Source organism: Cynara cardunculus (genome assembly GCF_001531365.2).
Source record: "Cynara cardunculus var. scolymus isolate 2C chromosome LG 12, CcrdV1, whole genome shotgun sequence".
In the NCBI taxonomy this organism is placed as follows: Eukaryota; Viridiplantae; Streptophyta; class Magnoliopsida; order Asterales; family Asteraceae; genus Cynara; species Cynara cardunculus.
The window spans coordinates 22,477,943-22,502,712 of NC_037539.1; the positions used below are offsets into that span (position 1 = coordinate 22,477,943).

Here is a 24,770-nt window from a genome sequence, read left to right on the forward strand (position 1 = left end):
TACGTTGACTTTTGTTGACCGGGCCGGGCCGGGCCGGTCCTATAACCTGTTACATAACCGGTTCCGGTCTTAACCGGTATCGGTCCTAAAAAACGTTAAAATCCATAACCGGTTCATAACCGGCGGTCCACAACCGGTCCATACCGGTCCCGGGCCGGTTCCGGTCCCTCTCCGGTCCCGGTTCCGGTCCTCCGGCGGTTACAGGCCGGGCCGGGCCGGGCCCATTTGGCCATCTCTAATTAGTAATAATATCATTGGGCTTTGATGCTCGGCTAGCCACCCTTTGGGCTGGCGCTGGTTTTACTGAGGGTTTATCTAGTTACTAACTCAAAGACCCATGAAATTAGTTAAAGTATGCATAACTTGGCCTCACACCCACACGGAAAAAACACAATGCTTTACGATCATTGGTATACTGAATACAATAATTTTATCGTATTTTGTTACATAAAAAATTTAATCAATTATTGAACAAAATATGTTTTATCTGATTACCTGTTTCTATAAAAGGAGAGAATATATAAAGATAAAGCCGAAATTTCATGACAAGTACTTGAATGTGACATAAACTTGTAAAAGTCCAATGCTACAAAAAACGTAGACCCTAATGAAAGCATATTTACTTGTCTTTTTTTTTTAAGTAAGCATATTTACTTGTCATAACATATAATAAAAATGTAAATGCAAGAATATTCAATGAAACTGTTAGAACCATCACACATAACAAAAATGACGAGAAGTCGAATTTATTATGTTTGACGAAATGAACAATCCATCAAATCAGAGAAAGCAACTGAATTTGACAATTCTACGACCATGCACATGAAACTGTTGTATTCGAACTTTTATCAACATCGAAATGAATTTTTTTTGGGACGAACTTGTTTTCTAGAGAGTCGAATTTAGGCAAAGACAAATAGTTTTTCTGTCGCTTTGTTTGTCGTGTTAATTTTAGTCAATTTTGGTACATTTGAAGAAAATGATTTGATGATACTGGATTTTGTGTCTCATAGTGCTTCAACGACCGAGAATGCAACGAATGCAAAGGATTTTGGCTTTTAAACCTGGTCAAAAGAGAGAGTAAGCATAAGTTGAAGAAGATAAAATTTGGTAACGAGAAATAGAGACTGTATTTACGAGTTGTGATTACCATCTGCTTTATTATTTGATAGTTGATGTTAAAGACCGAGACAATAGTTAGCCAAGGGTTTTGTCAAGCATTTTCGTTTATTACAAAAGAGTTTTGATCATACGTCTTCTTCCTGGCCGAGTCGACTCAACTTAATATCAACTCGAATCTTAGTGTTCAAGTTTTATTTTGGATATTAATAAAATTTGACTCAATGATCAAACTAACTTCAAATATCAAACTCAAAGAAACTTGAGCCTCGATAGTCAAGCAATTGAATGTGTATTCATTTTGTTATCTGAACCTACTTATGTATGAGAACGATATGTCATCAGCATTAACTTCACTCAAAGACATGTGTTATTAGAAAAATACTTGTCGTTTACATCGTTTGTTTCTAAGTTGGGTGTAATAAAGAGGACATCGTAACCTATCAACAACAATGTCGGGCCATCGACAATTTTTTCATGAAAAGGGTGTGGCAGACGTTCTTTGTAGATAAGATATTTTCAGTCAAATTGATAATGGAGTCAATTCATGTTAACATCCAAAATAAATACCCAACACTAAGATTGGAGTTGATAATTAGGTGAGTTGACGACGGTTCTAACCCTTTTTCCTCTAAGATACTTCCTTTGATCGTGAACTTTGATTTGCGACTCGAGTCGAATCAATTAGACTTGAGCTGAGTCGACTCAACTTGATTGGACTTGGGCAAAAAAGACATATGGTCAAAAGAGGCACTCTTTTTCCATAGCTGATAGCTCCACCACTTGGCGACTGGGCCATTGATGTCAACATGTTGTTAGTAGTTGGGCCCAATGCCAACAGTCTCAATTCAGCCCATGTTCCACTTCTCACACAGTCACGATATACTTCTATATTTTAAATAAATGTGCAAAAACAAATATCATGACGATCATTTGGGAGTGGGTTTAAAAGTGTAACACCCCAAAATTTAAAAAACAAAGCGGAAACTGTAATTTAATATAAATTGACCAACACGGGGAAAAAGGTACAACATTAACAAAGCAAAAAGAAAGACATTAAATTACAACCTATTAATCTACACAATCTTATGTCTAGATTAAAGGCGGGTGTTTCTATTGCCTCCAACAAAATGCCGAATAGTTCAATAATTCAATGTTCCAAAACACCAAAAGCCTTAGTTACACAAGAAGCCCCATTTTCRAGACCACGCTCCCCTCAACCCATTTTAGTCCCGCCACTAAAAGAACCTGACAACACATCATTTCAAAAGAGAGTGTTAGGCTTATGCCTAGTGAGTCCAATCAATAACATAAAGGTAACTATAAGACCTTTATGTGAATATATATATATATATATATATATATATATAGATGGATGACGTAATTTTAAACGATATAAGAAAAGCAGTTAAACCAAAATATCTCGCGGATGAGTCAAAACATTCGAAGATGACGGGGGAGACCCGATTTACCATTAATTATGACGAAACACAAAGTAAGTCATAGATTAACGTTATAGAGCATCACTTACCGGTATAAAACCATCGACATCAACCTAAATCAGTCATGTAGTCGGTCGTGATCATAAACTATTTATCTCGGAAATTACATAATAATCACAATGCCTATTTCTGAGTGGGAGTGAGAAGATGATTTGGTGATTACATAATAATCACAATGCCTATCACCAACTTACACCATCATTCCCACGAATAAAATTAAACGACATTCATGTCTATAATTCCATCACCTTTTAGTGGCATACCCAAAACTCAACGTTTTTAGCATATACACATTTATACATTACTAAGACTTTGCATAAAACCCTTAGTCCAATGGAGTANNTTTCTTACCATATTGTTTGAGTTTTATCTTTTAAACTCAATCTGATATCTATCCTTAYAATTCRTAATTYGATMAATTCTTATCTTTCTTTGCTTGGACGATAATGAATCTCACCATCATAATTATTTAATAAAGCTAAACAAAATCTCTAGCCAAAGTTTCCCATTTMTAATTAAACATGGGTTTGTAACTATTGTGATATATGTACAAAATAAACTTTGAGCCATGGTGGTAATATGTATGAAACTTACATGCAATTACCATGCTACTAACTCCCAATCATCTGTCGGAATAATATTCTCATGTCCATACAGTTGACTTAACGTGTAAACGACAAACTTGCCTCGTTACATCAATACTAAGTCTACTTCGAACTTCAAGTTATCACTGAAAACCACATTGTTTTCTAGTACCTCTGATAACCATCAAATTTTTTTTTACATAACTTTACCTTTGCTTTCAGTAACTGAAATACTTATTCCTCCTAACCTCAATCCAACTCGCTGTGTTGTCTAGGTGAATGCTGACATTAAAATATGCAACTTACGGAACTCTTAATTAATCCTCGACAATAGTTTAGTAACCCAAATAAACACCTATCCTAGTTACTAATCTTGGTTGCTTTAAATCTGACATGACCTCTAAGCTTGTTGACTTTTACTTAGATGTACTTCTTGTAAAATATGTGACCAAGAAAACTGAAACTTTGCTCTACAATTCACTAAGTTTCCTTTTTCTTATAGATTATATTCTTCAACGGTTGCGGGATCAACTTTTGTTGTTATACATGCTTAGACTTATTTATCAAATAAGTGAGTCCACTAACACTAACAACTATAACGACTTCTTTAAGCATGGTCCACACAATATGCTCACTAGGTCCATAACGTTATTGTCGTGTTTCTCAACCATATGGCGTTACTAAAAGCCCATGATTTTAAATTAAAGTTATATGGACAAATGTTACTTCAAAATATGTAACATTTAAGTTAATCTGAAATAATAAATTTTTTGTCTAAAAACTCTGAGAAATTTGTATTTAACCATCATAATTTTTTTTTTGTAATAATAGTGGATTCAAGTACACGAATGTAACAACTTACTCAAAATGACATTAGCTAAGTGAAATTTTGAATAGGTTATACATAAGGGTTCTCAATCACCATCATCACAGTTCATGAATTATGCGACTCTVATGACTCTAAAATTCCCTTATCTTAAATGTTCTACCCATAACTCACCAATTAGCGCTTAAAATCTCAGCTTAAGTCTAGGCATCTTAGTTCCTTACCTAGTTCGCTTAAACTAGGGCTCTGATACCAACTTGTAACACCCCAAAATTTAAAAAACAAAGCGGAAACTGGAATTTAATATAAATTGACCAACACGGGGAAAAAGGTACAACATTAACAAAGCAAAAAGAAAGACATTAAATTACAACCTATTAATTTACACAATCTTATGTCTAGATTAAAGTCGGGTGTTTCTGTTGCCTCCAATAAAATGCCGAATAGTTCAATAATTCAATGTTCCGAAACACCAAAAGCCTTAGTTACACAAGAAGCCCCATTTTCGAGACCACGCTCCCCTCAACCCATTTTAGYCCCGCCACTAAAAGAACCTGACAACACATCATTTCAAAAGAGAGTGTTAGGCTTATGCCTAGTGAGTCCAATCAATAACATAAAGGTAACTATAAGACCTTTATGTGAATATATATATATATATATATATATATATATAGATGGATGACGTAATTTTAAACGATATAAGAAAAGCAGTTAAACCAAAATATCTCGCGGATGAGTCAAAACATTCGAAGATGACGGGGGAGACCCGATTTACCATTAATTATGACGAAACACAAAGTAAGTCATAGATTAACGTTATAGAGCATCACTTACCGGTATAAAACCATCGACATCAACCTAAATCAGTCATGTAGTCGGTCGTGATCATAAACTATTTATCTCGGAAATTACATAATAATCACAATGCCTATTTCTGAGTGGGAGTGAGAAGATGATTTGGTGATTACATAATAATCACAATGCCTATCACCAACTTACACCATCATTCCCACGAATAAAATTAAACGACATTCATGTCTATAATTCCATCACCTTTTAGTGGCATACCCAAAACTCAACGTTTTTAGCATATACACATTTATACATTACTAAGACTTTGCATAAAACCCTTAGTCCAATGGAGTACTCCCATTCGCCAATGCCATTTCGAATATAGAACGTATGGGTGTTAGTGTCTTATGGCCAACAATATTTGAAGTGGRTGTTTTACCAAACGATTATACTTTTTCCCCAATTCATCTTTTCAATATGGGCGAGATCCTTAAGTTAGTTCTTCATTTAAAGAGGTCTCCATTTCCAATCAAGCAAGTGACTTCATCTACCTAAAGTTCGAGATAAGCCTAATGCAACATACCAAATATTGTAAAGTTTCATTTGTGTAAGGTTCCAATATTAAGGTAGAATGAACTCACGTTGTAGGATTTAGGAGAAATCTCAAGTCTTTGAATTAAAAGGTAGACGAAAGGGAACTCAAGAAATAGCAAAGAAGACGGAGGAACGGAACAGCCGCACGTAGGAGGCACAACACAACAGTTGCGTACAGCTCGCACGGAGGCAGACCGGGCTGGAGTCTTTTAGGCAGACGCGTGCAGGCCGTGGCCGGAGCTAGAGGTTGATGACGGTAGCTGCAGAAGTTTCTAAGAAGGGGGTTAGACTAAATGGAGATGAGACCACTCTTTCCTCCATTCATTCACAATCGGCAGCCGCTTAGGAGTTCTTCTTAGTCTCCCCCCCAAACTAAAACTCAGTCCCAAGACAAGGACAATAGGTAAGGATTTAAGAACTGGTTGTCCTCCTCCTCCTCCTTTTTCTTCTCTCGATTTCTTTCTTTTTCTCCCAATGATGTTGTCCCCTCCCATTTAAACACACTTCCCCACATTTTTTTACATGGTGGTAAGGACCTTTATGTAAGAAAGGAATCCTAAAAATAAGGCTCAAAAGGAGAGGGTAAAGCATGGGTGTGAAATGATAGCCCTYTTCTCCCTCTCTCCTCTTTTCTTTTCTTTTCCCCAAGAAGAAGTGACCTCCAAATTTGCCGGGGATTAGTCGGGCCTTGGCCCGGACACCATTACAAAAAAAAAAAGAAGTGACCTCCAATCCGCTTTAGTGAGGGTAGGACAAGACTAAAATCCACCAGTCTGCACCCCCCCTTTTTCATCTTTTCAATCATTTTATTCATTTTATAAGTATATTTTTTTTTTAGAAAAAAGAAGAGAAAAGGGCCTAAAGATTAAAGGTCAAAATCTTTTAATTATGAAACATATTTGCCACTAACGAGATGAAATTCCCTAAAGCGAACGGAACAGAGAATACGGAAAAAAAAAACTCGAGTGTTACAAAAAGGTTTGTCATGATTGTAGACTCGTATCTGACGTCACGTTAAACCTGTGACACATCGTGGCTTAATATGCCTGGTAAACTTATCATTTAGATTTAATGGGACCTTGTCACACAACGTCCCCATGGCAACCCACAACTTTAGATTCCTCATCCTTATGCTCTGTTGTCATCCTTGACGTCATCCCATTTTAAATCATGGAGCCTAGATACCTGAAGCCATCCTTTTGGGATATATTTTGCCTCCAACGTTTACATCCACCCTCTCGTTGATACTTTCTCCACTAAAATTACACCATAAATATTTAATAATTTGTAGGCCTTGTGGTTCCACTACTATAAACTCTCGCTCACTTCCGCCTTAGCCTCCGCTACTAGCACGATCTTGTCCATATCGCTTATAGTCTTACGCTATGAAACATTTCTCTGAATCTCTCAGAAAATCTCATTCAGCAAAAATTTGATCACCATTACTTATAAAATTGATAGTGATCTGTAAATAAAATAGTTATTTTAAACCAGGTGATTACAATTGTTTTTTTCAACTTTCTTTGATACTTCATCAATAACTATACATAAATATATGTATACAGACATAGACTGATACCTAATTGATGTTTTTTGCGAAAATATAAGTATACATATAAATTTTTTAGATAAGTATGTAAATAGAGGTTAGTTATCATGATCAAAAATGTGTGAAGACTAGCCGGAGAGTTAGCCGTTAGGCTTGTTGGCTAATAAGGTAGCTATTGGTTGAAAAACTAGACGTGTTTGATTAAAACTAGTTAATAGTTAGATAACAATGTAAAATAACCTAAAAATACATTTGGAAAAAAACAGTGAAAAACGCTTATTGAAAAATTGAATCCGTTGACTTTTGAATTTTTACTATTTCCAGAAGATCTACGGAGATGTAAAATCGAACTACAGTGTCAAAAATATTTTTACAATGATCAATGTGTCATTTCTTCAATGCTTTAAAAAAAATTCGATTTGAAAAAAGAACTTGGACCACGGGTTTAGGGTGTTTATGTTAGTTCATATTTTTTTAATTGTTAGGAATACAAAATATATATATATATATATATATATAATTTATATTTCTTACATTTCAATTTTATTTTCATAATAAAACATGCTTTTAGGGTTTTTTTTTTTTTCTCTATAAAATGTCAGGAACAAACCTGATGGCTCACGAAACGAAATTTTTTCAATAAACTCATAAAATAAGTTATTTTTTTATAAACTAGCTTATGATTGGCTTACATGTCGTATTGATAGAGGTGGATCCAGAAAAAATTTCAAGTGGGGCTACAAAATAATTAGCATAATATAAAATAGAGTAAATTATGATTTTTTGTCCTTGTAGTTTGTTAATGATTCTGAATTTCGTCCCTGTAGTTTAGATATTGTAATTTTCATCTCTATGGTTGGAATTTGTTAATGTTTATGGACTAATTCATACCTTAAAGTATAAGGAACCTAAAAAGTAAAGAATTGTAAACCACAAGGACTAAAACAACAATAAATTGTAAATCATTAGAACAAAAAATAGCATTGAATTATAAACCATAGGGACGAAAACCACAATTTCTAAAAGATAGAAACGAAAATTGCAATTTTTAACAAACCACATAGATGATAATCATAATTTACTCCATAAAATAAAACCAAATGTAATTAGAAAAAGTAAAGTTTCATTAAAAATGGCGAACACATGATTTTTTGCAACATACAAGTGTCTTTTCATTATTTTCTTCTTCCATCTTTTGCGTCATCGGTTACCAAAAGATTAAACTAATGCAAAATGATTTCAACTTAGAAATCTAATGTCGCGTGCAATAATATTACTAATCGATTGTAACCACTTTTTATTAACTTAAAAACACATCAATTTATAGCAGATGCATCTTTAAAACCCTTAAAAGAAATTCCTCTACATCAGCACCAATTTCTTAAATTCGTCCGGCTCTATGTATGTGTATATACAAGAACGTATATATTGACATAAGGATTTGATAAAAATCATAATTTTTCATCTAGAGAATATTAATCTTTTCGGTTGTTATTTGGTAGCCACGATTTTAGTTGATTAAAATAAAACAAATAACTATATAATTTATATGATTGTGAAAGTATAAATGTGTTTGATCTATGTGTGTATATAAAAACCTAATCGAGAAAATTATATAAATACAACTATATCTTTATCTATTTTGACCTTTGGCATATAGTTCAAATGGTAAAGAGATGAGATAACTTTACCAAAATATAAGACATATACCACGTTCGATCTCAGGACCCTGCTAAACTCAATCATTAAGTGACCCAAAAATTACTTCCCCGTAGTAAAGTCCTTGAAGACATGTCTTAAAATTACCAGTAATTAACTTTTTACCCAAATATCTTTTATCTATTTGCAACTGATTTCATACAAACACAACTGGTTCGTAGTTTTAAAGAAGCATATGTTTGACAGTCGGAAAATTGCAATGTCATTTATATTACTCAAAAAAAAAAAAAAAGATAACATCCAACAGAGGAGTTAGGTAACAACTTTTTCCAAAAATATTGTTGGTGGGGTTTCTTTTTTCATGCGTATTTATTATGCTTTATTGTTTTTTAATTCTTATTTTAAGTAACTTTGGACCAATTTATTATACACTTACTTGATAAGTGCTTAATGGTTCAGTTATCTTATCAGATGAAGGACCGAGAATCTTACCCGGTAAGAGGGAAGACAAGGATTGAAAGTCTTAAACCCGGTAAGTGAAGGTGATGTCTCTTACCTGGTTATAAATGCGAGTAAGAGTCTTCACCATCACTTACCGGATAAGACTCTTTATCCTTATCATCGCTCTTATTGGGTAAGATTGTTGGGTAAGTGTTCAGTAAACGGGCCGTTAGTCTAGATTTGAGAGCTTTCCTATTAGCACCATGCTTATACCACATAATTGTTTTTTCTCCTAGAAGTGTAATCGTACAATGCAATATAAAAAATACATCTGTATTTCGCTTCTCTCGATTCCATTTTATGAATTTGTCCTTTCTGAGATGGTGAAAGAGTCTTCTCTGGCCAATCTTAATTGAAGGGCTAACAAATCGAAGCCTTATATTATGTATTTACTGGAAAACGGTGTTTTTTGCCTTCTTAATTTGTGGTTTCAGTTGAATACGGAGTTTGTATTCTGTTACTTACATTCTGAGTATAGATAAGAAATTTAAACAGGGGTGAAGAGAGTGGCTAAACCTTGGTCCACCACCACTTGCAGCTTCTTGTATACCATCCAGGATTTTAGGTTGGACTTGTATGTTCCTTTCCCTCTTGCCAACACTTCCCCATCCGAATCTATGATCCCTTCCTTCATCGACTTATCCGTTCGTGAACCAGGCTCCAAGATCACGGCTTTCACCTGTTCATAAATAAACACCACCCATCAGAAACAGTAGCAGGAATGAGCATTACCAAATGTTCAAGCAAAACCAAACTAAAAGAACCTAGTAAATCCCACAAAGAAGTCAGGTAAGGGATAGGATGTATGCAAACCTTTTTGTTTCTATGAAGGCCCCAACACGCAAAACAAAAATTTCAGTAGGTGGAGTTTAATACTAATTTGATATTTCAAATAGATTTGTGTTCCACTAAGATTGAGTAGCTGGTACACCAACCGAACCCCACTAAATCGCACACAAAAGTAGGATCTGCGGGTGTGGGTAGGATGTATGCAGACCTTTCCTCTACCCCCGGGGGGGGGAGGGAAGACCCTCGATTTGCAAAACAGAAATTTGAGTAGGTGACCTTTGTACTAATTTGATAGAGAAAAGAAAAATCGATGGTTTATACATGTTATTGGTTTGTAAATGGTTCGAATTGAATTTGTTGGTGTGCACAGGTATCAGACCTTTCCTCCTTACGCACCATTAGGGGTGTAAATGATGCGAGTCCAGCTCGAGTATCATTATACTCGACTCGAACTCGAAACCTAATCTCGAAGCTCGAACTCGACTCGAAAACTCGCGAGTAGTCAAAATCGAAGCTCAACTCGAACTCGATTCAAGCTCGAACTCGARCTCGATTCAAGCTCGAACTCGAGCTCGAWTCAAGCTCGAACTCGAGCTCGAATCAAGCTCGAACTAGAACTCGAATCAAGCTCGAACTCGAACATAAACGAACATGCCTAAATTATAACTTAGGTTCGACCTCTTGGGCCGACCTTAGACTGGAGCCCCTCCAAAGTGCAATGGAGGTCGCCAACCTAGGCCATGGGTCATCTTGACCACCCATTGACCCCGTCCAGCGGTCCAGGTAAGTACCTTCTCCCTTCCCCCACCTTCTCCTTTTAAACCCATCTCTCCACCTTTCAATTCTTCACTCATTACCAATGTGGGATCAAAAATTACACTTATTCATTCACTTTCAGAAGCTAAATAAATACAAATTATATATTAAAATTATATACAAATTATAATTTAAACTAAATAAATACAAATTATATATTAAAATTAATACATAATATTATAAAAGGGTAGGGAGACTAAAATGTGTATAATTTATAAATTATATTAAAAGAAATCATATTAAAATCACATTAATATTATATTATAAATTAATTGTTATTAATTTTTTATATTGTATATTTTATAAAATGTATTATATAATTAATTATATAAAAAATATATTCGAGTATCTCACGAGCCTATCGAGTCGAGTATCAGATAGCTCGGCTCGACTCGTTAGTATGTCGAGTCGAGCTCGAGTTCGAGTCGAACTTATTCGAGTCGAGTGTTGACCGAGTTTTGACCAAGTCGATGCGAGTTGTCTCGTCTCATTTACACCCCTACGCACCATAGTTGTAGTACTTTGGCCATTTTTTGCTATGGGTTTTAATTATTAATCACGAAAGCATGTATTTCATGTTAACGTTATTGCTTTTTGGACATTTATGGGCTGATTTTTTTTCCTTCAGTTTATTCTCTACCATAGCGTTCTAAAACTAGACCATAACTACAGTCTACAGCACAGAGCCATAGTTTTAAGAATATATCTGCGCTGGTTTCCCTACTAATTTCTAAACACCTCTCTACTGGGAATTGAAAGATGAACTCACCTTCATGTACACAACGTATGGAGATTTTACGTGACCTCCGTCGTTCAATTTAGACATCAAGGATATCAAGGTTAATTTTGGGCATTGCCGAATTACAATCAAGTCCAAATAGCCATCTCCAAACTGAAAATAAACAGCAGAATGTGTAAGCAAGAAGTATCATAGAGCCACGGCTAGATAATTACATAGAAATACGCAAGGGCTTCTTTTATATCTTAATTCCACTCGAAGAACAAGCACTTTGAGACAGTTGAAGTCCGTTGACTTCACTCAGAACTCTACCACGTATAAACCTTAAAACCTGTAAACTGCTTCAAACCAATTTCTGGAAAGTTCTCTCATTTCGGTAGCATCAAGTTCCTCATCGAGATGGTTTAGATGATGGACATGAGTTGCTTTCAGAAAAGTAAGGATGGACCAAAAAGACACATCATGATCACTTTGAGACAATTTCTATTGAATCACAATAAAAGAAATAAACCTTGGCATCAGGCGCTGCCATGGTGTTTTCAGCACCCCAAGGAACATTATGAAGCCAAACAGAAACAAACGGACCATCAAGCTTTCTCCAATTTAAATTCTCCAAATCAACCTTGGGACCCTGGTACCCATGCTGCCAAGGCTTAAGAGGCTCCATAGAATCAACACATGAACCACTTGGCTCTCCTACATCTTCAAAGCCGGGTGCAGGTACAAAAGATATACTGCCATTATATTCCCGCAGCCGTAAAATTCGTTTAAGAGCCTGAATTTTGGAAAAAGACCGAATCAGCTATTGGTTTGCTGAATGTGATTGACATACAAAATGGTAAATGATACTGATAGAATTGTCTTGTTTTCATTATAACATAGGAACATCATACAAAATCGTACAGCATGTACATGTCAAATTAACAGGCCAATGCAAGAAAGCAAGAGAGAGGAAGAGTAATCAACTAATGTCTATTTGAATGCAACCTCTAAACGAAAAGTCTCGACTTACATAGAAACTTATTCGAGCACTTCCCATCCACCGATACTTTTCTGACTCGATGTCTATATCTGCTATTAGTCCTTCAAAAATACAATAAGAAAACAAACCCAATGCATAAATTAAAATTTTAAAAGCACTACAATCTATAGTTATAATGACGAAAGATTGTAAAAGTTCAATTAGTTTTCAGTATACCCCATGCAAGCATCAAGACACTAAAAAATTTGGTCTCCCCTTGCCAGATTGTAGCTACATCCAGAGAGCGTTTATGCCCTGCCAAAAATGAAGCATACAAAAATAATCAAGGTCTGAATACCAATTACAGACTAAGATAAGTAAAAGTGAGTATTAAAAACTACATTGATCAAACAAAATAACCTCGAATTGCAGCAAGAATTGCATGAGCAGCTGTGCATGGCTCGCCGACTGAATCTAAAAGGGATTTTATCATGCCATTCCCCGTACCTTTGCCATAAACAATTCATGTTGTTAGGTTTTAAGCCAAATGAGAAATATATCCAATCATCACCGCTGGCCATGATATGACAGGAGAAGGATATTATAAAAGGTAGGCTTGAACCAAAACAAAAGATGGGCAGAAGTGGAGCAATGCAACTCCAATAGATGAGTTTAATCAGGTTTGATCATATTGTTTTGTAATCCTTAAATTTCTTAGGGCTTCTTATTAGCCTACTCCACTTAGTTTGGCACCAACAGCTTTTTTAGTTCAAATTAGCTGAAAATTTATAATTGGCTAAAGAAATTGCCTTGGTAACTATGCTTCCATCATTATATAAGACGGGAAAGAGGAAAAAATATGTGCCAATAATTCATGTACAATAGAGATCAAGTGGATAATCAGGGGAAAGAATAGAAGTTCTGTGTGAACTGTTGATTAAAGTGAAATGGTGAAGCCCAGTCTTGTTTAGTTATTGAACACATACAGGGATTGTGATTGAAGTTCTCAAATAGTTCCCCTCACCTCCCCCTCAAAACTCACAAGGTAAAAACCATGACATAAATCCAGTACGGTATCTGATAACCGGTAACCGGTAACATTAAATAATAGAATTTGAATCCGGGTTAATATGGACGAGAATGAAAATTAGCGCGGTTATCATAACTGAGAAGATGAAAAAAACTGGCCCCATGATGCTCATGAGTGGCAATGCTTCCATCATACATGTGCAAAATCATGTAGTGAAACAAAAATTGAGCAGGGAAATAGTCAAGAGGATGTAATGAACAGACCTGCAGGTATGACTCCAAGAGGCATCTTCAGTGCAGCTGCCCAGTCTTCTCTTTCAAGCAATCCATTCATAACCTACTACAATTTGCAAGTTCCAACCCATGGGTGATCAGGTGACAATGTTGAAATCTTATCATGCTTTAACAATGATGCATGGAAGAAGTGGGACTAGTTAAAATCTCTATGAGTTAAAGATGTTCCTCTTGCTTCAAACTTATATTCAAATTTATATTAGGAGCTCGCACTCAGCACATATATTTGTTGGGACGATTTGGTAGCAACACTCAGCTTCATCACTGAAAGAACAATCTCCACTTTAGTAGTGTGCATAAATGCACCTAATCGCCATACTGGGTAACCTTAGTTCAATAGTTAAAGAATAAATATCAATCTACAAGTCTTTTATCCCAAACTAGTTGGGGTACCAAATGTTCCAGGCATTATCACTGTTTCAAGGGACAGTTACACTACAGGCCCTATACAGAAATTGCTTCCAAACATGCACATGATGTTTCTTGACTTGGAGTCCATATAGCAAAAGGTGTAGTTTATATCACAGAAATAGGTAACAAACCAACCTCAACCAATATGCCATCCCCACTAACACAAATGATACCATCATACTTTGTAAGGTCCAATGAACGAGAAACTTCTTTTGCATGAAGCTGATATTTGGTTTCTGGAGATAAGATTAAAGCCAATTAGCGCTGTTACGCTTTGAAAAATGAAATGGGCAAATGCATGGCTAATAGACACAAGTAGAACAAACCTTGCATCGTATATTCGATATTAGCATCCTCAAGTATCGGTTTTACATCATAGTTAAAAATCTTGGAAGCAGATTTCCTCCCACCAAATGGATTAACAAATATAAACAGCTTCTTTGGTCGACCTGTTGCCACAACCATTCTAAGTGATAAAACACAGAGACACTATATTTGAAAAATCTAACAGAAATATATGAATATCTTAGTCAAAGACAAATAGGAATGGTTTAGGCCTGCTTTAATTAAAATGGTTGGAGTCTACATTTGCAACAAACAGCATAAACAGATAACCTGCAATGAGCACATAGAGTCCAGACTCCAAAAGATTCGAACCCCAGACTCAGAGCTGGTATGGATTTAATAATAAGCAAATTGGAATCATGTTTGATAAACAAAAACCAGTCACTGAGTGTTAGACGAGTCATAAAGCAACAGTCCTCTGTTCCAGAAAACTAAAGCAGCCAGAGATTAAACATGACTTTCATGCTCAAACAAAACTATGGACAACTTTCAGATAAAAGCAATAATCAACCATACTAAATATAACGAAGTGATCCATTTGACCTCAATAACTAATTTCTACACTATCATTAAATCATGTTGCAGTAAAGATTATTTGACATTTATCATTCATTTCTATCAAACACCACCACCTTTTTTGAATAGTTATGTCAATTTGATAGTTCATGTGGCAATTTATCGAACAATATCTGTTCATTTATCAGTAATCCTAAACATATTGATAACATCATTCAACATTTTTTTCAATATACTTCATCAACACTGCCTTAATCTAGTCTCATGAACAAACATGCATTTAACTCATGAACAGTGTACTAATGTAAATTTAAGTGAATATTTTGTGAAGATATGTGGAACCCCTTCAGATAACTCGAGCCCTTGAAGAAAGAAGGGAGGTTCCAAAATATATTGAGTTGAAAGGGGTCATTTCCAGCCGATGTTGGACTCCATATTTACTTTCAGTTCAATATAAGCCTAGATGATATGTGCGTGAAGTACAAACAGAAAGTGAAGGTGTTTAACTTATTCATCTGAAGCGACACCAAAAGAGAAAAACAAAACCATAGCTTTAGTATGCATGACCCACCACCTCCAGTAAAGAATAAGAGGTACATTTTGAATTTTTTAACATAAATATTTGAAATCCAGAGATCACATAATCTGTGTTCTGTTCCCTTGATTCCATGTTGTGGTGAATGGTTGATGTTCCACAGCATGGTTGATGTTATCGTAAGTGGTAACATACACCGGAAGGGGCTCTCGTTTTGAACAACTTTTTATTGCAAAGCAGACTCTTGACCATGGAAACAGAGTACGTATCGATTCTTCTACCTATCCTCCGACCTGGAGGTTCAATTGGAAAAACTAGACGGAGAAATTTGTGTTATAGAAAAATATTAAGGCGCACTGAAAACAAAATTTGAGTCATTTCCTACAGAATGAACGCATTGTTGAAGCTTTTTGTGTCAATTTAGCTACATGGTCTACATGATTTATTAAACAAATAATCCATATCAGATTATCAACTTTCTAGTGTGTTTGCACGCTTCAGTAATTCAGTCCCTAATATTTTCGTAATTTCGTTGTTGAAAGCTACATGATCATATCAAGTGTTTGATGAAAAAAGAAAAAAAAAACCCCGACATTCATATAATTTCATTACAGAAATAGCAATTTCATCCACAAAATACGATGTAATACCTAACGAATCGATGTATCCTTGAATCTTCTCGCACAAGTTCCGTAATGAATCCTCCGACACCGCCTCAAATATGAAGCTCTTCCTCACCAAACTCCCTCCCCCTCTACTTCCGAGGCACCATCCGTCGTCACTACCGGTCTCTACAAGTGCCCTAATTGTGATCAGATGTCCGGTCGTTGACAATCCAAGAACTTCCTTCTCTACAGACAAGCACCGAAGAAGTACGCCTCGATCAAACCACCGGAGCATCCCGTCAGTGGAGAGCGTCACTGTTGCTTTACCACCGTTGACAAATACTTCATCGGAGACTATAGGTTGTTGTTCCATCGTCGGAGTGTGGTGGTTGCGAAGGGAATGAGGGTGGCGTGCGGGGGTGGCAACAAATCCCTCGATCGTAGTTGGATTTATCGCAGAAGGATCGCAAGTCAACATATTTACACGTCTTCTAGGTTGTTTTTCTTTGACTTGTGTATCGACTCACATTGCTTGTTCGTTGAGGTTCAAATGGTTCTCAAAAAATTTACAAAAGTAAAATATTTATCCCCCCACCCCCCCAAAGTTCTAAAATTTTGTACTTACACCCCTTCGGATCTAGTTGGATATGTTGAACTATATAATATTTATATATTTTCAGAACAATTTTCAATATTTACACGCGATTAGGGCTCTAGGATGTGTGTTTTTTACACTAGATATAAAACAGAACATGGATCATCCTATGTTTGGCAGAATTTTTTATGTGGAACAGACAAAAATATAGTTAACAAAGTGGAACATGCTTGTTCCACCTTATCATCCTACGGAACAAAATGAAACATACCAATATAACCTCAAAGTAAATTTTAATTTTCTTCTAAAATATCAAGTACGCTTCACATTTTACATTTTATTCATTTTTTATATTTTATTTTATACTCTTTAAACTTTTACTTTGTTGTTCTCAAAACATTTTTTTTATATAGTTTCAATATTTTTATTACTTCATGTGATTTATTAAATATCAATAATGATAAAAAAAAAATATAGAAAATGTATAAAATATAAAATGGAAATTATGTAATCTTTTAATTTTTGTTATTAGAACATTTATTTTCTTATAATTTACATAAATTAATCGCATACAAAATATATAAATAGCTCATTAGGGTAAACTGGTCATTTAATCCGTTAGGTTTAGTCCAGTACTAACTTACCAAACGCTAAACAACTATCTCATATTGTTCTATAATGTCATATCATGTCGTGTTATGCCTTATCTGTCTAGATATATCTTCTTACTACGATACCTAAAATATATGAATGGTTGACAAGATTTAAAAGGTTAAGGGGGTGTTTGGGATTGCTTATTTAAAACAACTTTTTTTTTTCTTCACAAAAGTGTTTATCAACTTATATGGTGTCAAACTGGAGTTTTATAAAAAGTGTTTGGATTAGCTTAAGGCGGTACCAACTTAGTGTTTGACAATTTTTGCTTATACATGTCAAATGACCAAAAAGGATCTTCATCGTCCATGTGATTTTGCTTATACAACGGGTCACTTTAGGGCAAATTTTGCTTATACAGAAGGTCACTTTAGGGCAAAAAGCCCAAAATTCGAACAGCCAAATCTAGATCGATTGTCCTTGTGATTTCAAGATTGTCCTGATGATTCAAGATCTTGATCCTCCCTGTGATTCCACAATGAAGAAGATGGACGGGACTGTGAGGGAGGAAGGACCGGTGTGTATTATGATGAAACCATTGGGGAGCGATTAAGGTAAAAGAGACGATGAAGTAGGGAGGAAGGAGACAACTGAGAAAGAAGGGGAGGAGCTTTACCAGAGGATAGGATTGTCAACATGGATGGGGAGTCGATGTGGCTGGAGAATGGAATGGGCACCGATGTGGTCGAAGAATGGATGGGACGCCGATGAGGCTAGAGAACGGAATGGAGCTTTACCAGAGGAAATGATTGTCATCATAGGAGAGAAGGTTTATTAGGGTTTAAAATGTAATTTGGTTTTCAAATCTATAAGTTAGAAGAGAGTAACTTATCAAAAACCCTTACTAACAGTATAAGCGTTCTCTTTTTTTCTCTCATCCAAATACTAAAAAGTGCTTAGTATCGGTATTATACCAGAATCAATCAATGAACACTTTAAATAAGCAATCCCAAACACCCCCAAATGCAAAAGAAAGTATCAAACTTTGTGCGAATTTTTAATTAGATCCCTGAAGTTTGATAATCAAAAGGAAAACCTATCAACTTTAATATGTTTCATTAAAGGTGACATGTAACGTAGAAGCAATTAACCAGATATTTACTTGCTAACGTGGACATCTCATTTAATCATATACTAATTTGGAAAAAGAAGTCATTTAAATAATTTCGATGATTTTAAAATAAAAAATTGGAGGGTTAGAAGTTCGATGACAATAATGATCATATATTAAAATCAGAGATGGTTGTCGAAAGATCAAAATTGAAGCGTGGTTTGTATTGGAATTGTAAAGTAAATGTTAACTTAATTGCAATTTTGAAGCATTGTTTGTACGTAAGTGCATACCAAAACAAGCCAGATATTATCATTTTTGTCGGACCCTATAATTCTTATTTATAAAAATAATGAAAAATGTACTAAGTATAAAAGTTTGGAGACCCGATAGAAATCCAGAAGAAGGAGTTGAAAAGATTCTAAGTGTTGAAGACAAACCAAATATGCAATGAAGATCCAGAGAGGCTATGAAGACCTGGAGTACTTAACATGATAATCATCCACTTATGAAGAGTTCATCAGGTCGATGAACTTAGCATTTCCATAACCCCTCTGGTTATGTAGCAGCTGAAGAATCACCAAGTGTCAAACATAATTCGATCAAATCTACTCTAGCAAGTAGATACATGAAAAATCCGGATTGGACACGCTACCTAAAGATAGCTGGACGTGACTCATCACCAGCATGAATTATGTTACTCTAGGTACGTAGTTAGAGATAACCCCCCATTCTTCTAGATAAATATCTTCTCCTTATTTATCTCATAGATATCATATACTAGATTGTTATCTCTTAGACTAGATTGCTAGTATAAATAGCATTCACATGTCTTATAATTGAAATAACCTTCTCATTATCGTTATTATTGTGAAATTACTTGAAAGATTCATACTTTCTTGAAAACTATTTAAGTTGTTCTTCACTTTTTTCATTCAAACGATAGATTTAGGTTCTTAATCTTAAATCTTCATGTTATATTGAGAGATCTGAGATCAACAACTGGTATCAGAGCAAATTGATTGATTTTCAATCAAAATGATCAGTTTGAATCTAACATTCAAATCTCTCAGTTTTTTTCTTCCTCTTATTCCTCAAATTCTTCGAAAAATTCTTTCAATGGCCAAATGGAATTCTAAATATAGTGTTGGTTCTCTCATCAAACCTCCAACTCTTCAACGTGAAGAATATCCCCAATGGAAGAAAAGAAAAATAAACTTCTTCGAGGGGATGGACAAGAATCTTTTTAGGTCTGTCCTGGAAGGCCCTTATGTTCCCTAGACTTTGATTCCCAGAGTACCTGAAACTGACACCACATAAGAAGTTGCAGCTTACTATATGGTAAAAATGAAAACTCTTGGGACGAAGCAAAAATTGAAAGGGTGGAAGCTGATAGAAAGACAGAGATTGCTAATAATGGCAATCCATAATGAGATTTTTCAATCTCTGGACGCCTGTACTACCGCCAAAGGATTTGGGATGAGTTGGCAAGCCAACTTGAAGGAGTAGCCAAGACCAGAAAGAATAGAAGGGCCCAATGCCTAAATGAGTACACAAACTTCAAAGCATTGCCTGACGAACCAATCCAAAAAATATATGACCGCTTCAACACATTGATCAATCAATGTCGTAGAAATGACATTGCGAGAACAAAGGAGGAAAACAATGTTATTCCTTAAAAGTCTTGGTGATGAATGGACACAATTATCCATGTCCTTACAAGCAAACCAAGACTTAGACATATGGTCAAACCATGATGTTTATGGAACTCTTGCTACTTTAAAGCAAGATATAATGAAAAGAAAGGTGTCAATAGGAGGACCTTTGGCCTTAGTCTTTGATGAAAATGAGACTTCCAGAGGCTCCTCCAAAGAGCATCATAAGAAGATGGGCAAGAAGGCCTTGATAATTGAATCTGACTCAGAAGAAGAAAAATTAGACTCTGATGACAATCTTAAAGCCTTTGCCAAATCACTTGCTCTAATAACGAAGCAGTTTCAGAAAAAGTTCGTCAAGAAGCCCTATGAAAAGGACAATAAAAGAGACTCCAAAAGGGAGAGATTTCAGCCCACCTATGGACAGAAGACAGTAAAATTCCATCAAAGGGATGAAAGAAGAGAAGACAGAGAAGAAACTATAGAAGACAAAAGAGAAGGTGGAGACAGAAGAAAATATGGCCAAAGATGCTTCTGATGGGAAAAGATTGGCCACTTCTCAAAGGACTGCAGAAGACGACTAGTCAAGGACGGCGATTACTACAAAAACAAATACAAATACAATCCCAGAGAACGAAGCTTAATGTCTGAAAAAGAAAAATAGGTATCTGACTCTTCATCCAATGAAGAAGACAACAAATCACTTATATGCCTCATGGCCAAGTCCTCAGTTGTTGAATCCACTTCCAACTCTCATGACCAGGTACATAATTCTTCTCATGACAAAACAAACTCCGCTCTAACAGAGCTAGAGTTAGAAGTTTTAAAACTCTCAGAATATTTTCAAAAATTAAAAGAAAATTTAAACTTTGAAAAATCTGAAAGAATAAAAGCCGGAAAAAGAAGTTAGTTTCTACCAAAGAGAAACCAATCTTCTCACCGAAGAAAAAGTTGAGATTGAAAAAGAGAAAACCAGAATTGGATCTCTTAAGAGATCAGAAGAAGAAAAACTTCTGGATTTGAACAAGAAGATCTCTAAAGATCTAGAGAAAAAGGTAAAAGCCTTAAAGGAATCTGAGACAGAAAGACTAAACTCATAGCTCTAACGGATTTCTTTCAAAAGAAAAGAGAGATTCTTCATCAGAAGCTTCAAACCAATAAACTCCTGATAAAGAAATACAAAGATGCTCAAAATGTGTATGAAAAACTTAATGGTCAAACTGATTATCAAGGTATAAGATTCAATGACCTTGATTCCTTCATAGGAAACAAGAAAACCACTCTTGAATCTACCTTTAAACTAGGATGTATACAAAAGCCACTTTCAAAGAGCCAAAATAAATTGGAAAACCATATTTTCTAGACAAGAATTTAAAAATATGGTTTATGAATGTAGCAATAGTAAAAGTCCTAATGTAAAGGATAAGTTTCAATTCTTTCAACCAAAACAGAGGCCAATGGAAACTCTGTAGTTCAACCTAAGCCTCTGGACATACCATCCATAAGTAAATCAGAAAGTGCTACTAATGGACCAGAACATCAGAGTAAGAAACCATAAACTTTTGGAGGACCAATGAATGATCCAAGTTCTATGGAAAATTCATCTATGAAACCAGAAGCTCATGATGCCCCAATAGATTGTTCTGACCCATCAACCTCCGAACCCATTTTTGATAAAAATGCTCAAGATGGCTTAGATTTTGAAAAATCTAAAAGAGACTTTCTTGATTCTGATTCTGAAGAAGAAGAAATAATCTGTGAAAAACCGAAAGTAATTGTGGATAAGAAAATACAAGTACCAAAAATCCCAATGAATCTTGATCTGATAGACATGTGCATAAAAGCTAAAACTTCTTTAGAACTAGAAAAAGGAAGACTGGGTAAAGTCATACCTGACAAGGAAACTCCACATGTCAATGCCCATTCCTCTAGATTCATTAAGTTCACTCATGAACAGAAACATAAGTGGTTTGCATCTAAAAATTCTAACATTCACATTTCCTCTGATTCAGCTAAAGTGAATAAGGTCAATCATCCCCTCAAACAGGATGTAAAGCCCAAGCCTGCAAATAAAAATTCTATGTTAGATATGAAGTTTGTAAAAACAACTAATACTAGGACAAAATATTTTCATTCTGCTTCTACTTCCAATTCTTTAATAAAAATAAAGTTGTTAAACACTCTTATTCCAACATTCATAATTGTCAGTGCTTAACTCTTTTACAAAAACTGAGGAATCACATGTTAGACCACTGATGCATCTTCTCTGAACATATATACATATATGAAAATATTAAAACTCAGAAGAAGAAAATGAAAAAGAAACCTAGGCCTACAAAGCCTAAGAGAAAAGAGAAACAACTTGAAACCAAAAAGGCTGATGAAAATAAGGGTGTAAAACCCTAAGCTAACAAGAAAGGAGCCATTATGAGATGGTTACCTAAGAAACCTTATTTGTCTTGCAGGACCAACATGTTGTTCCAGGCACATGGAGTCATGTTGCTCCAGGCACATGATTGGTGATAAGAGTCAACCTTCATCCTTCATCCTTCATCGAAAAACCCGGAGGATCAGTGACTTTCGGAGACAACAACAAAGGTACAATCAAGGGGTATGGCACTCTCATTAAAGGAAACATATCCATAGCAAAAGTGGCTTATGTTGAAAGCTTAAAACATAATCTATTAAGCATAAGCCAATTTTGTGACAAAGGTTTGGAAGTGAGATTTCGTAAAGGTTTTTGCATCATTGAAACAAAATTAGGACAAATCATTATCAAGGATAAAAGAGAAGGCAACTTTTATCTCCTGGACTTCCAATCTTCCGTGGGACAAGAAACCTTGTGTCTTGTCTCCCATAGGAGTGAGGAAAATTGGCTATGGCACCAAAGATTTTCACACCTGAATTTTGAAGTTCTAAAGAAATTAACCAAACAGAAGTTAGTCAAAGGAATACCTAATTTAAACTTTGAAAAAGATCATCTTTGCACTGCCTGTGAAATCAGAAAATTAAAACGAGCTTCTCATAAGTCCAAATCTGAAACCTCATGCTCCAAACCATTGAATATGCTTCACATCGTTCTTTGCGGGTCTATCTCAACACAAAGCCTCTCCATAAAGAAGTACGTCCTTGTACTTGTTGATGAATACACAAGATACACCAGGGTTGAATTTGTCAAGAAGAAATCAAAAGTTCCAAAACTCCTCATCGCAGTTAATAGTGATGAAAAAGCTCCGAGACCTTCTACAAAGCAAGATCATAAAACTAAGAAGCAACAATGAAACAGAGTTCAAGAATGCCCGAATTGATGAATATCTCATCATTGAGGGTATCTCTCAGGATTTTTCAGTGGCCAGAACTCCACAACAAAATGGAGTTGTTGAAAGAAGGAATAAAACCCTTGTGGAAGCAGCAAGGACGATGCTTGCTTCATCAGAGCTACCCATCTCCTTCTGGGCAGAAGCCATTTCCACTACATGCTTCACCCAGAACAGATCAATCATTAACAAGAGACACCAAAAGACCCCTTATGAACTCATCAACCAAAGATGTCCGAATGTCAAATATTTCCATGTCTTTGGATGTAAATGTTATGTACTCAATGATAGAAAACATCTAGAAAATTTTGACAAGAAGGCTGATGAGGGAATATTACTGGGGTACATTCAAACCGCTAAGGCCTACAGAGTATTCATCAAGAGGACCAAAATCGTCGTAGAAAGTATCAACGTGTCCTTTGAAGATGCATCACCAATAAATTCTAAACACCACAGTTCAGAACTCGGGCAGACACAAAAGATTCTGAGTCATCACACCATAAGTCAAGAGAATCAAAAATCGCTCATTTATTTGAAGACTTGTTTGAAGAAGAAGATGAAATCTCCGGATTTGCACCAAATGCAAAATCAACTTCTAGAGCTGATGAAGTTCATGAGATCCTAATACTGAAGGTACAATTCTTCCTGAATCTCCTATTACTTCACCATCTATTTCATCTATGTCCCTAGAACCTGAACAAGAATCTGGAGAAGATTTATTTGAGGGGGAGCAAGCAGTTCCATCTACCAATTCTACCCATAAAGAACTGCATCTTGTTGTTTAAGAACCCCAATCTAGAACCAAATGGACGAAAGATCATCCCCATCACCAAATCATCGGTGATCCAACATCTGGTGTTAAAACAAGGTTTGCCTTTGCAAATAAATGTCTCTTTGCAAACTTTCTAAGCATGGTGGAACCAAATAAAGTCTCTAAAGCCCTACAAGACCCAAATTAATAGATGCCATGCAAGAAGAGTTGCTCCAGTTTGAGAGGAACAAAGTTTGGTCCCTTATGCTACCCCCCAAAGGTATAACCACCATCGGGAGCAAATGGGTCTTCAGAAACAAGAAAGATGAGGATGAAATAGTGATAAGGAACAAGGCTAGGATGGTTACCAAAGGCTACTGCCAGGAAGAAGGGATAGACTATGACGAAACTTTGCTTCCGTTGCTAGGCTTGAAGCAATAAGAATATATTCTTAGCCTACGCAACACACAAGGGATTCAAGGTTTATCAGATGGACGTCAAGTCTGCCTTTCTGAATGGAAAATTGCAAGAAGAAGTCTACGTTCAACAACCACCTGAGTTTGAGAATGCCAAACATC

General features: G+C 35.6%; 1 protein-coding gene and 1 non-coding gene across 4 annotated transcripts; both read right to left on the minus strand.

Annotated features, from left to right (window-relative positions):
- Positions 1 to 9,358: 9,358 nt before the first annotated feature.
- LOC112522399 (sphingosine kinase 2-like) lies at positions 9,359 to 16,658 on the minus strand. 3 transcript variants are annotated; one of them, XM_025131492.1, is made up of 10 exons: positions 16,215 to 16,658; positions 14,495 to 14,617; positions 14,304 to 14,404; positions 13,728 to 13,800; positions 12,855 to 12,941; positions 12,672 to 12,749; positions 12,486 to 12,556; positions 11,985 to 12,248; positions 11,504 to 11,626; positions 9,360 to 9,808 (listed from the first exon to the last, which is right to left on the minus strand). In XM_025131492.1, the coding sequence occupies exons 1-10, from the start codon at positions 16,645 to 16,647 to the stop codon at positions 9,617 to 9,619; spliced, it is 1,545 nt and encodes a 514-aa protein (XP_024987260.1). In that variant the 5' UTR covers positions 16,648 to 16,658; the 3' UTR covers positions 9,360 to 9,616. The 3 variants fall into 3 exon arrangements, with proteins under 3 accessions (XP_024987261.1, XP_024987262.1, XP_024987260.1); XM_025131493.1 differs by lacking the exon at positions 14,304 to 14,404 and having other exon boundaries at positions 9,359 to 9,808; positions 16,215 to 16,650; XM_025131494.1 differs by lacking the exon at positions 16,215 to 16,658 and having other exon boundaries at positions 9,359 to 9,808; positions 13,728 to 13,803; positions 14,495 to 14,514.
- On the minus strand, positions 10,547 to 10,709 carry LOC112524023. The gene has a single exon (XR_003070349.1). It is a non-coding gene; the product is annotated as a U1 spliceosomal RNA (small nuclear RNA).
- Positions 16,659 to 24,770: the final 8,112 nt, after the last annotated feature.

Excerpts from the sequence above, each read along its gene's own strand:
- LOC112522399 (XM_025131492.1), bottom strand. The coding sequence starts at position 16,647 with ATGTTGACTTGCGATCCTTCTGCGATAAATCCAACTACGATCGAGGGA. Across the intron at positions 14,618-16,214 it reads AGGATACATCGATTCGTTAG|GTCGACCAAAGAAGCTGTTT; the intron begins GTATTACATCGT and ends TTGTGGCAACAG. Across the intron at positions 12,750-12,854 it reads AATTCTTGCTGCAATTCGAG|GGCATAAACGCTCTCTGGAT; the intron begins GTTATTTTGTTT and ends CATTTTTGGCAG.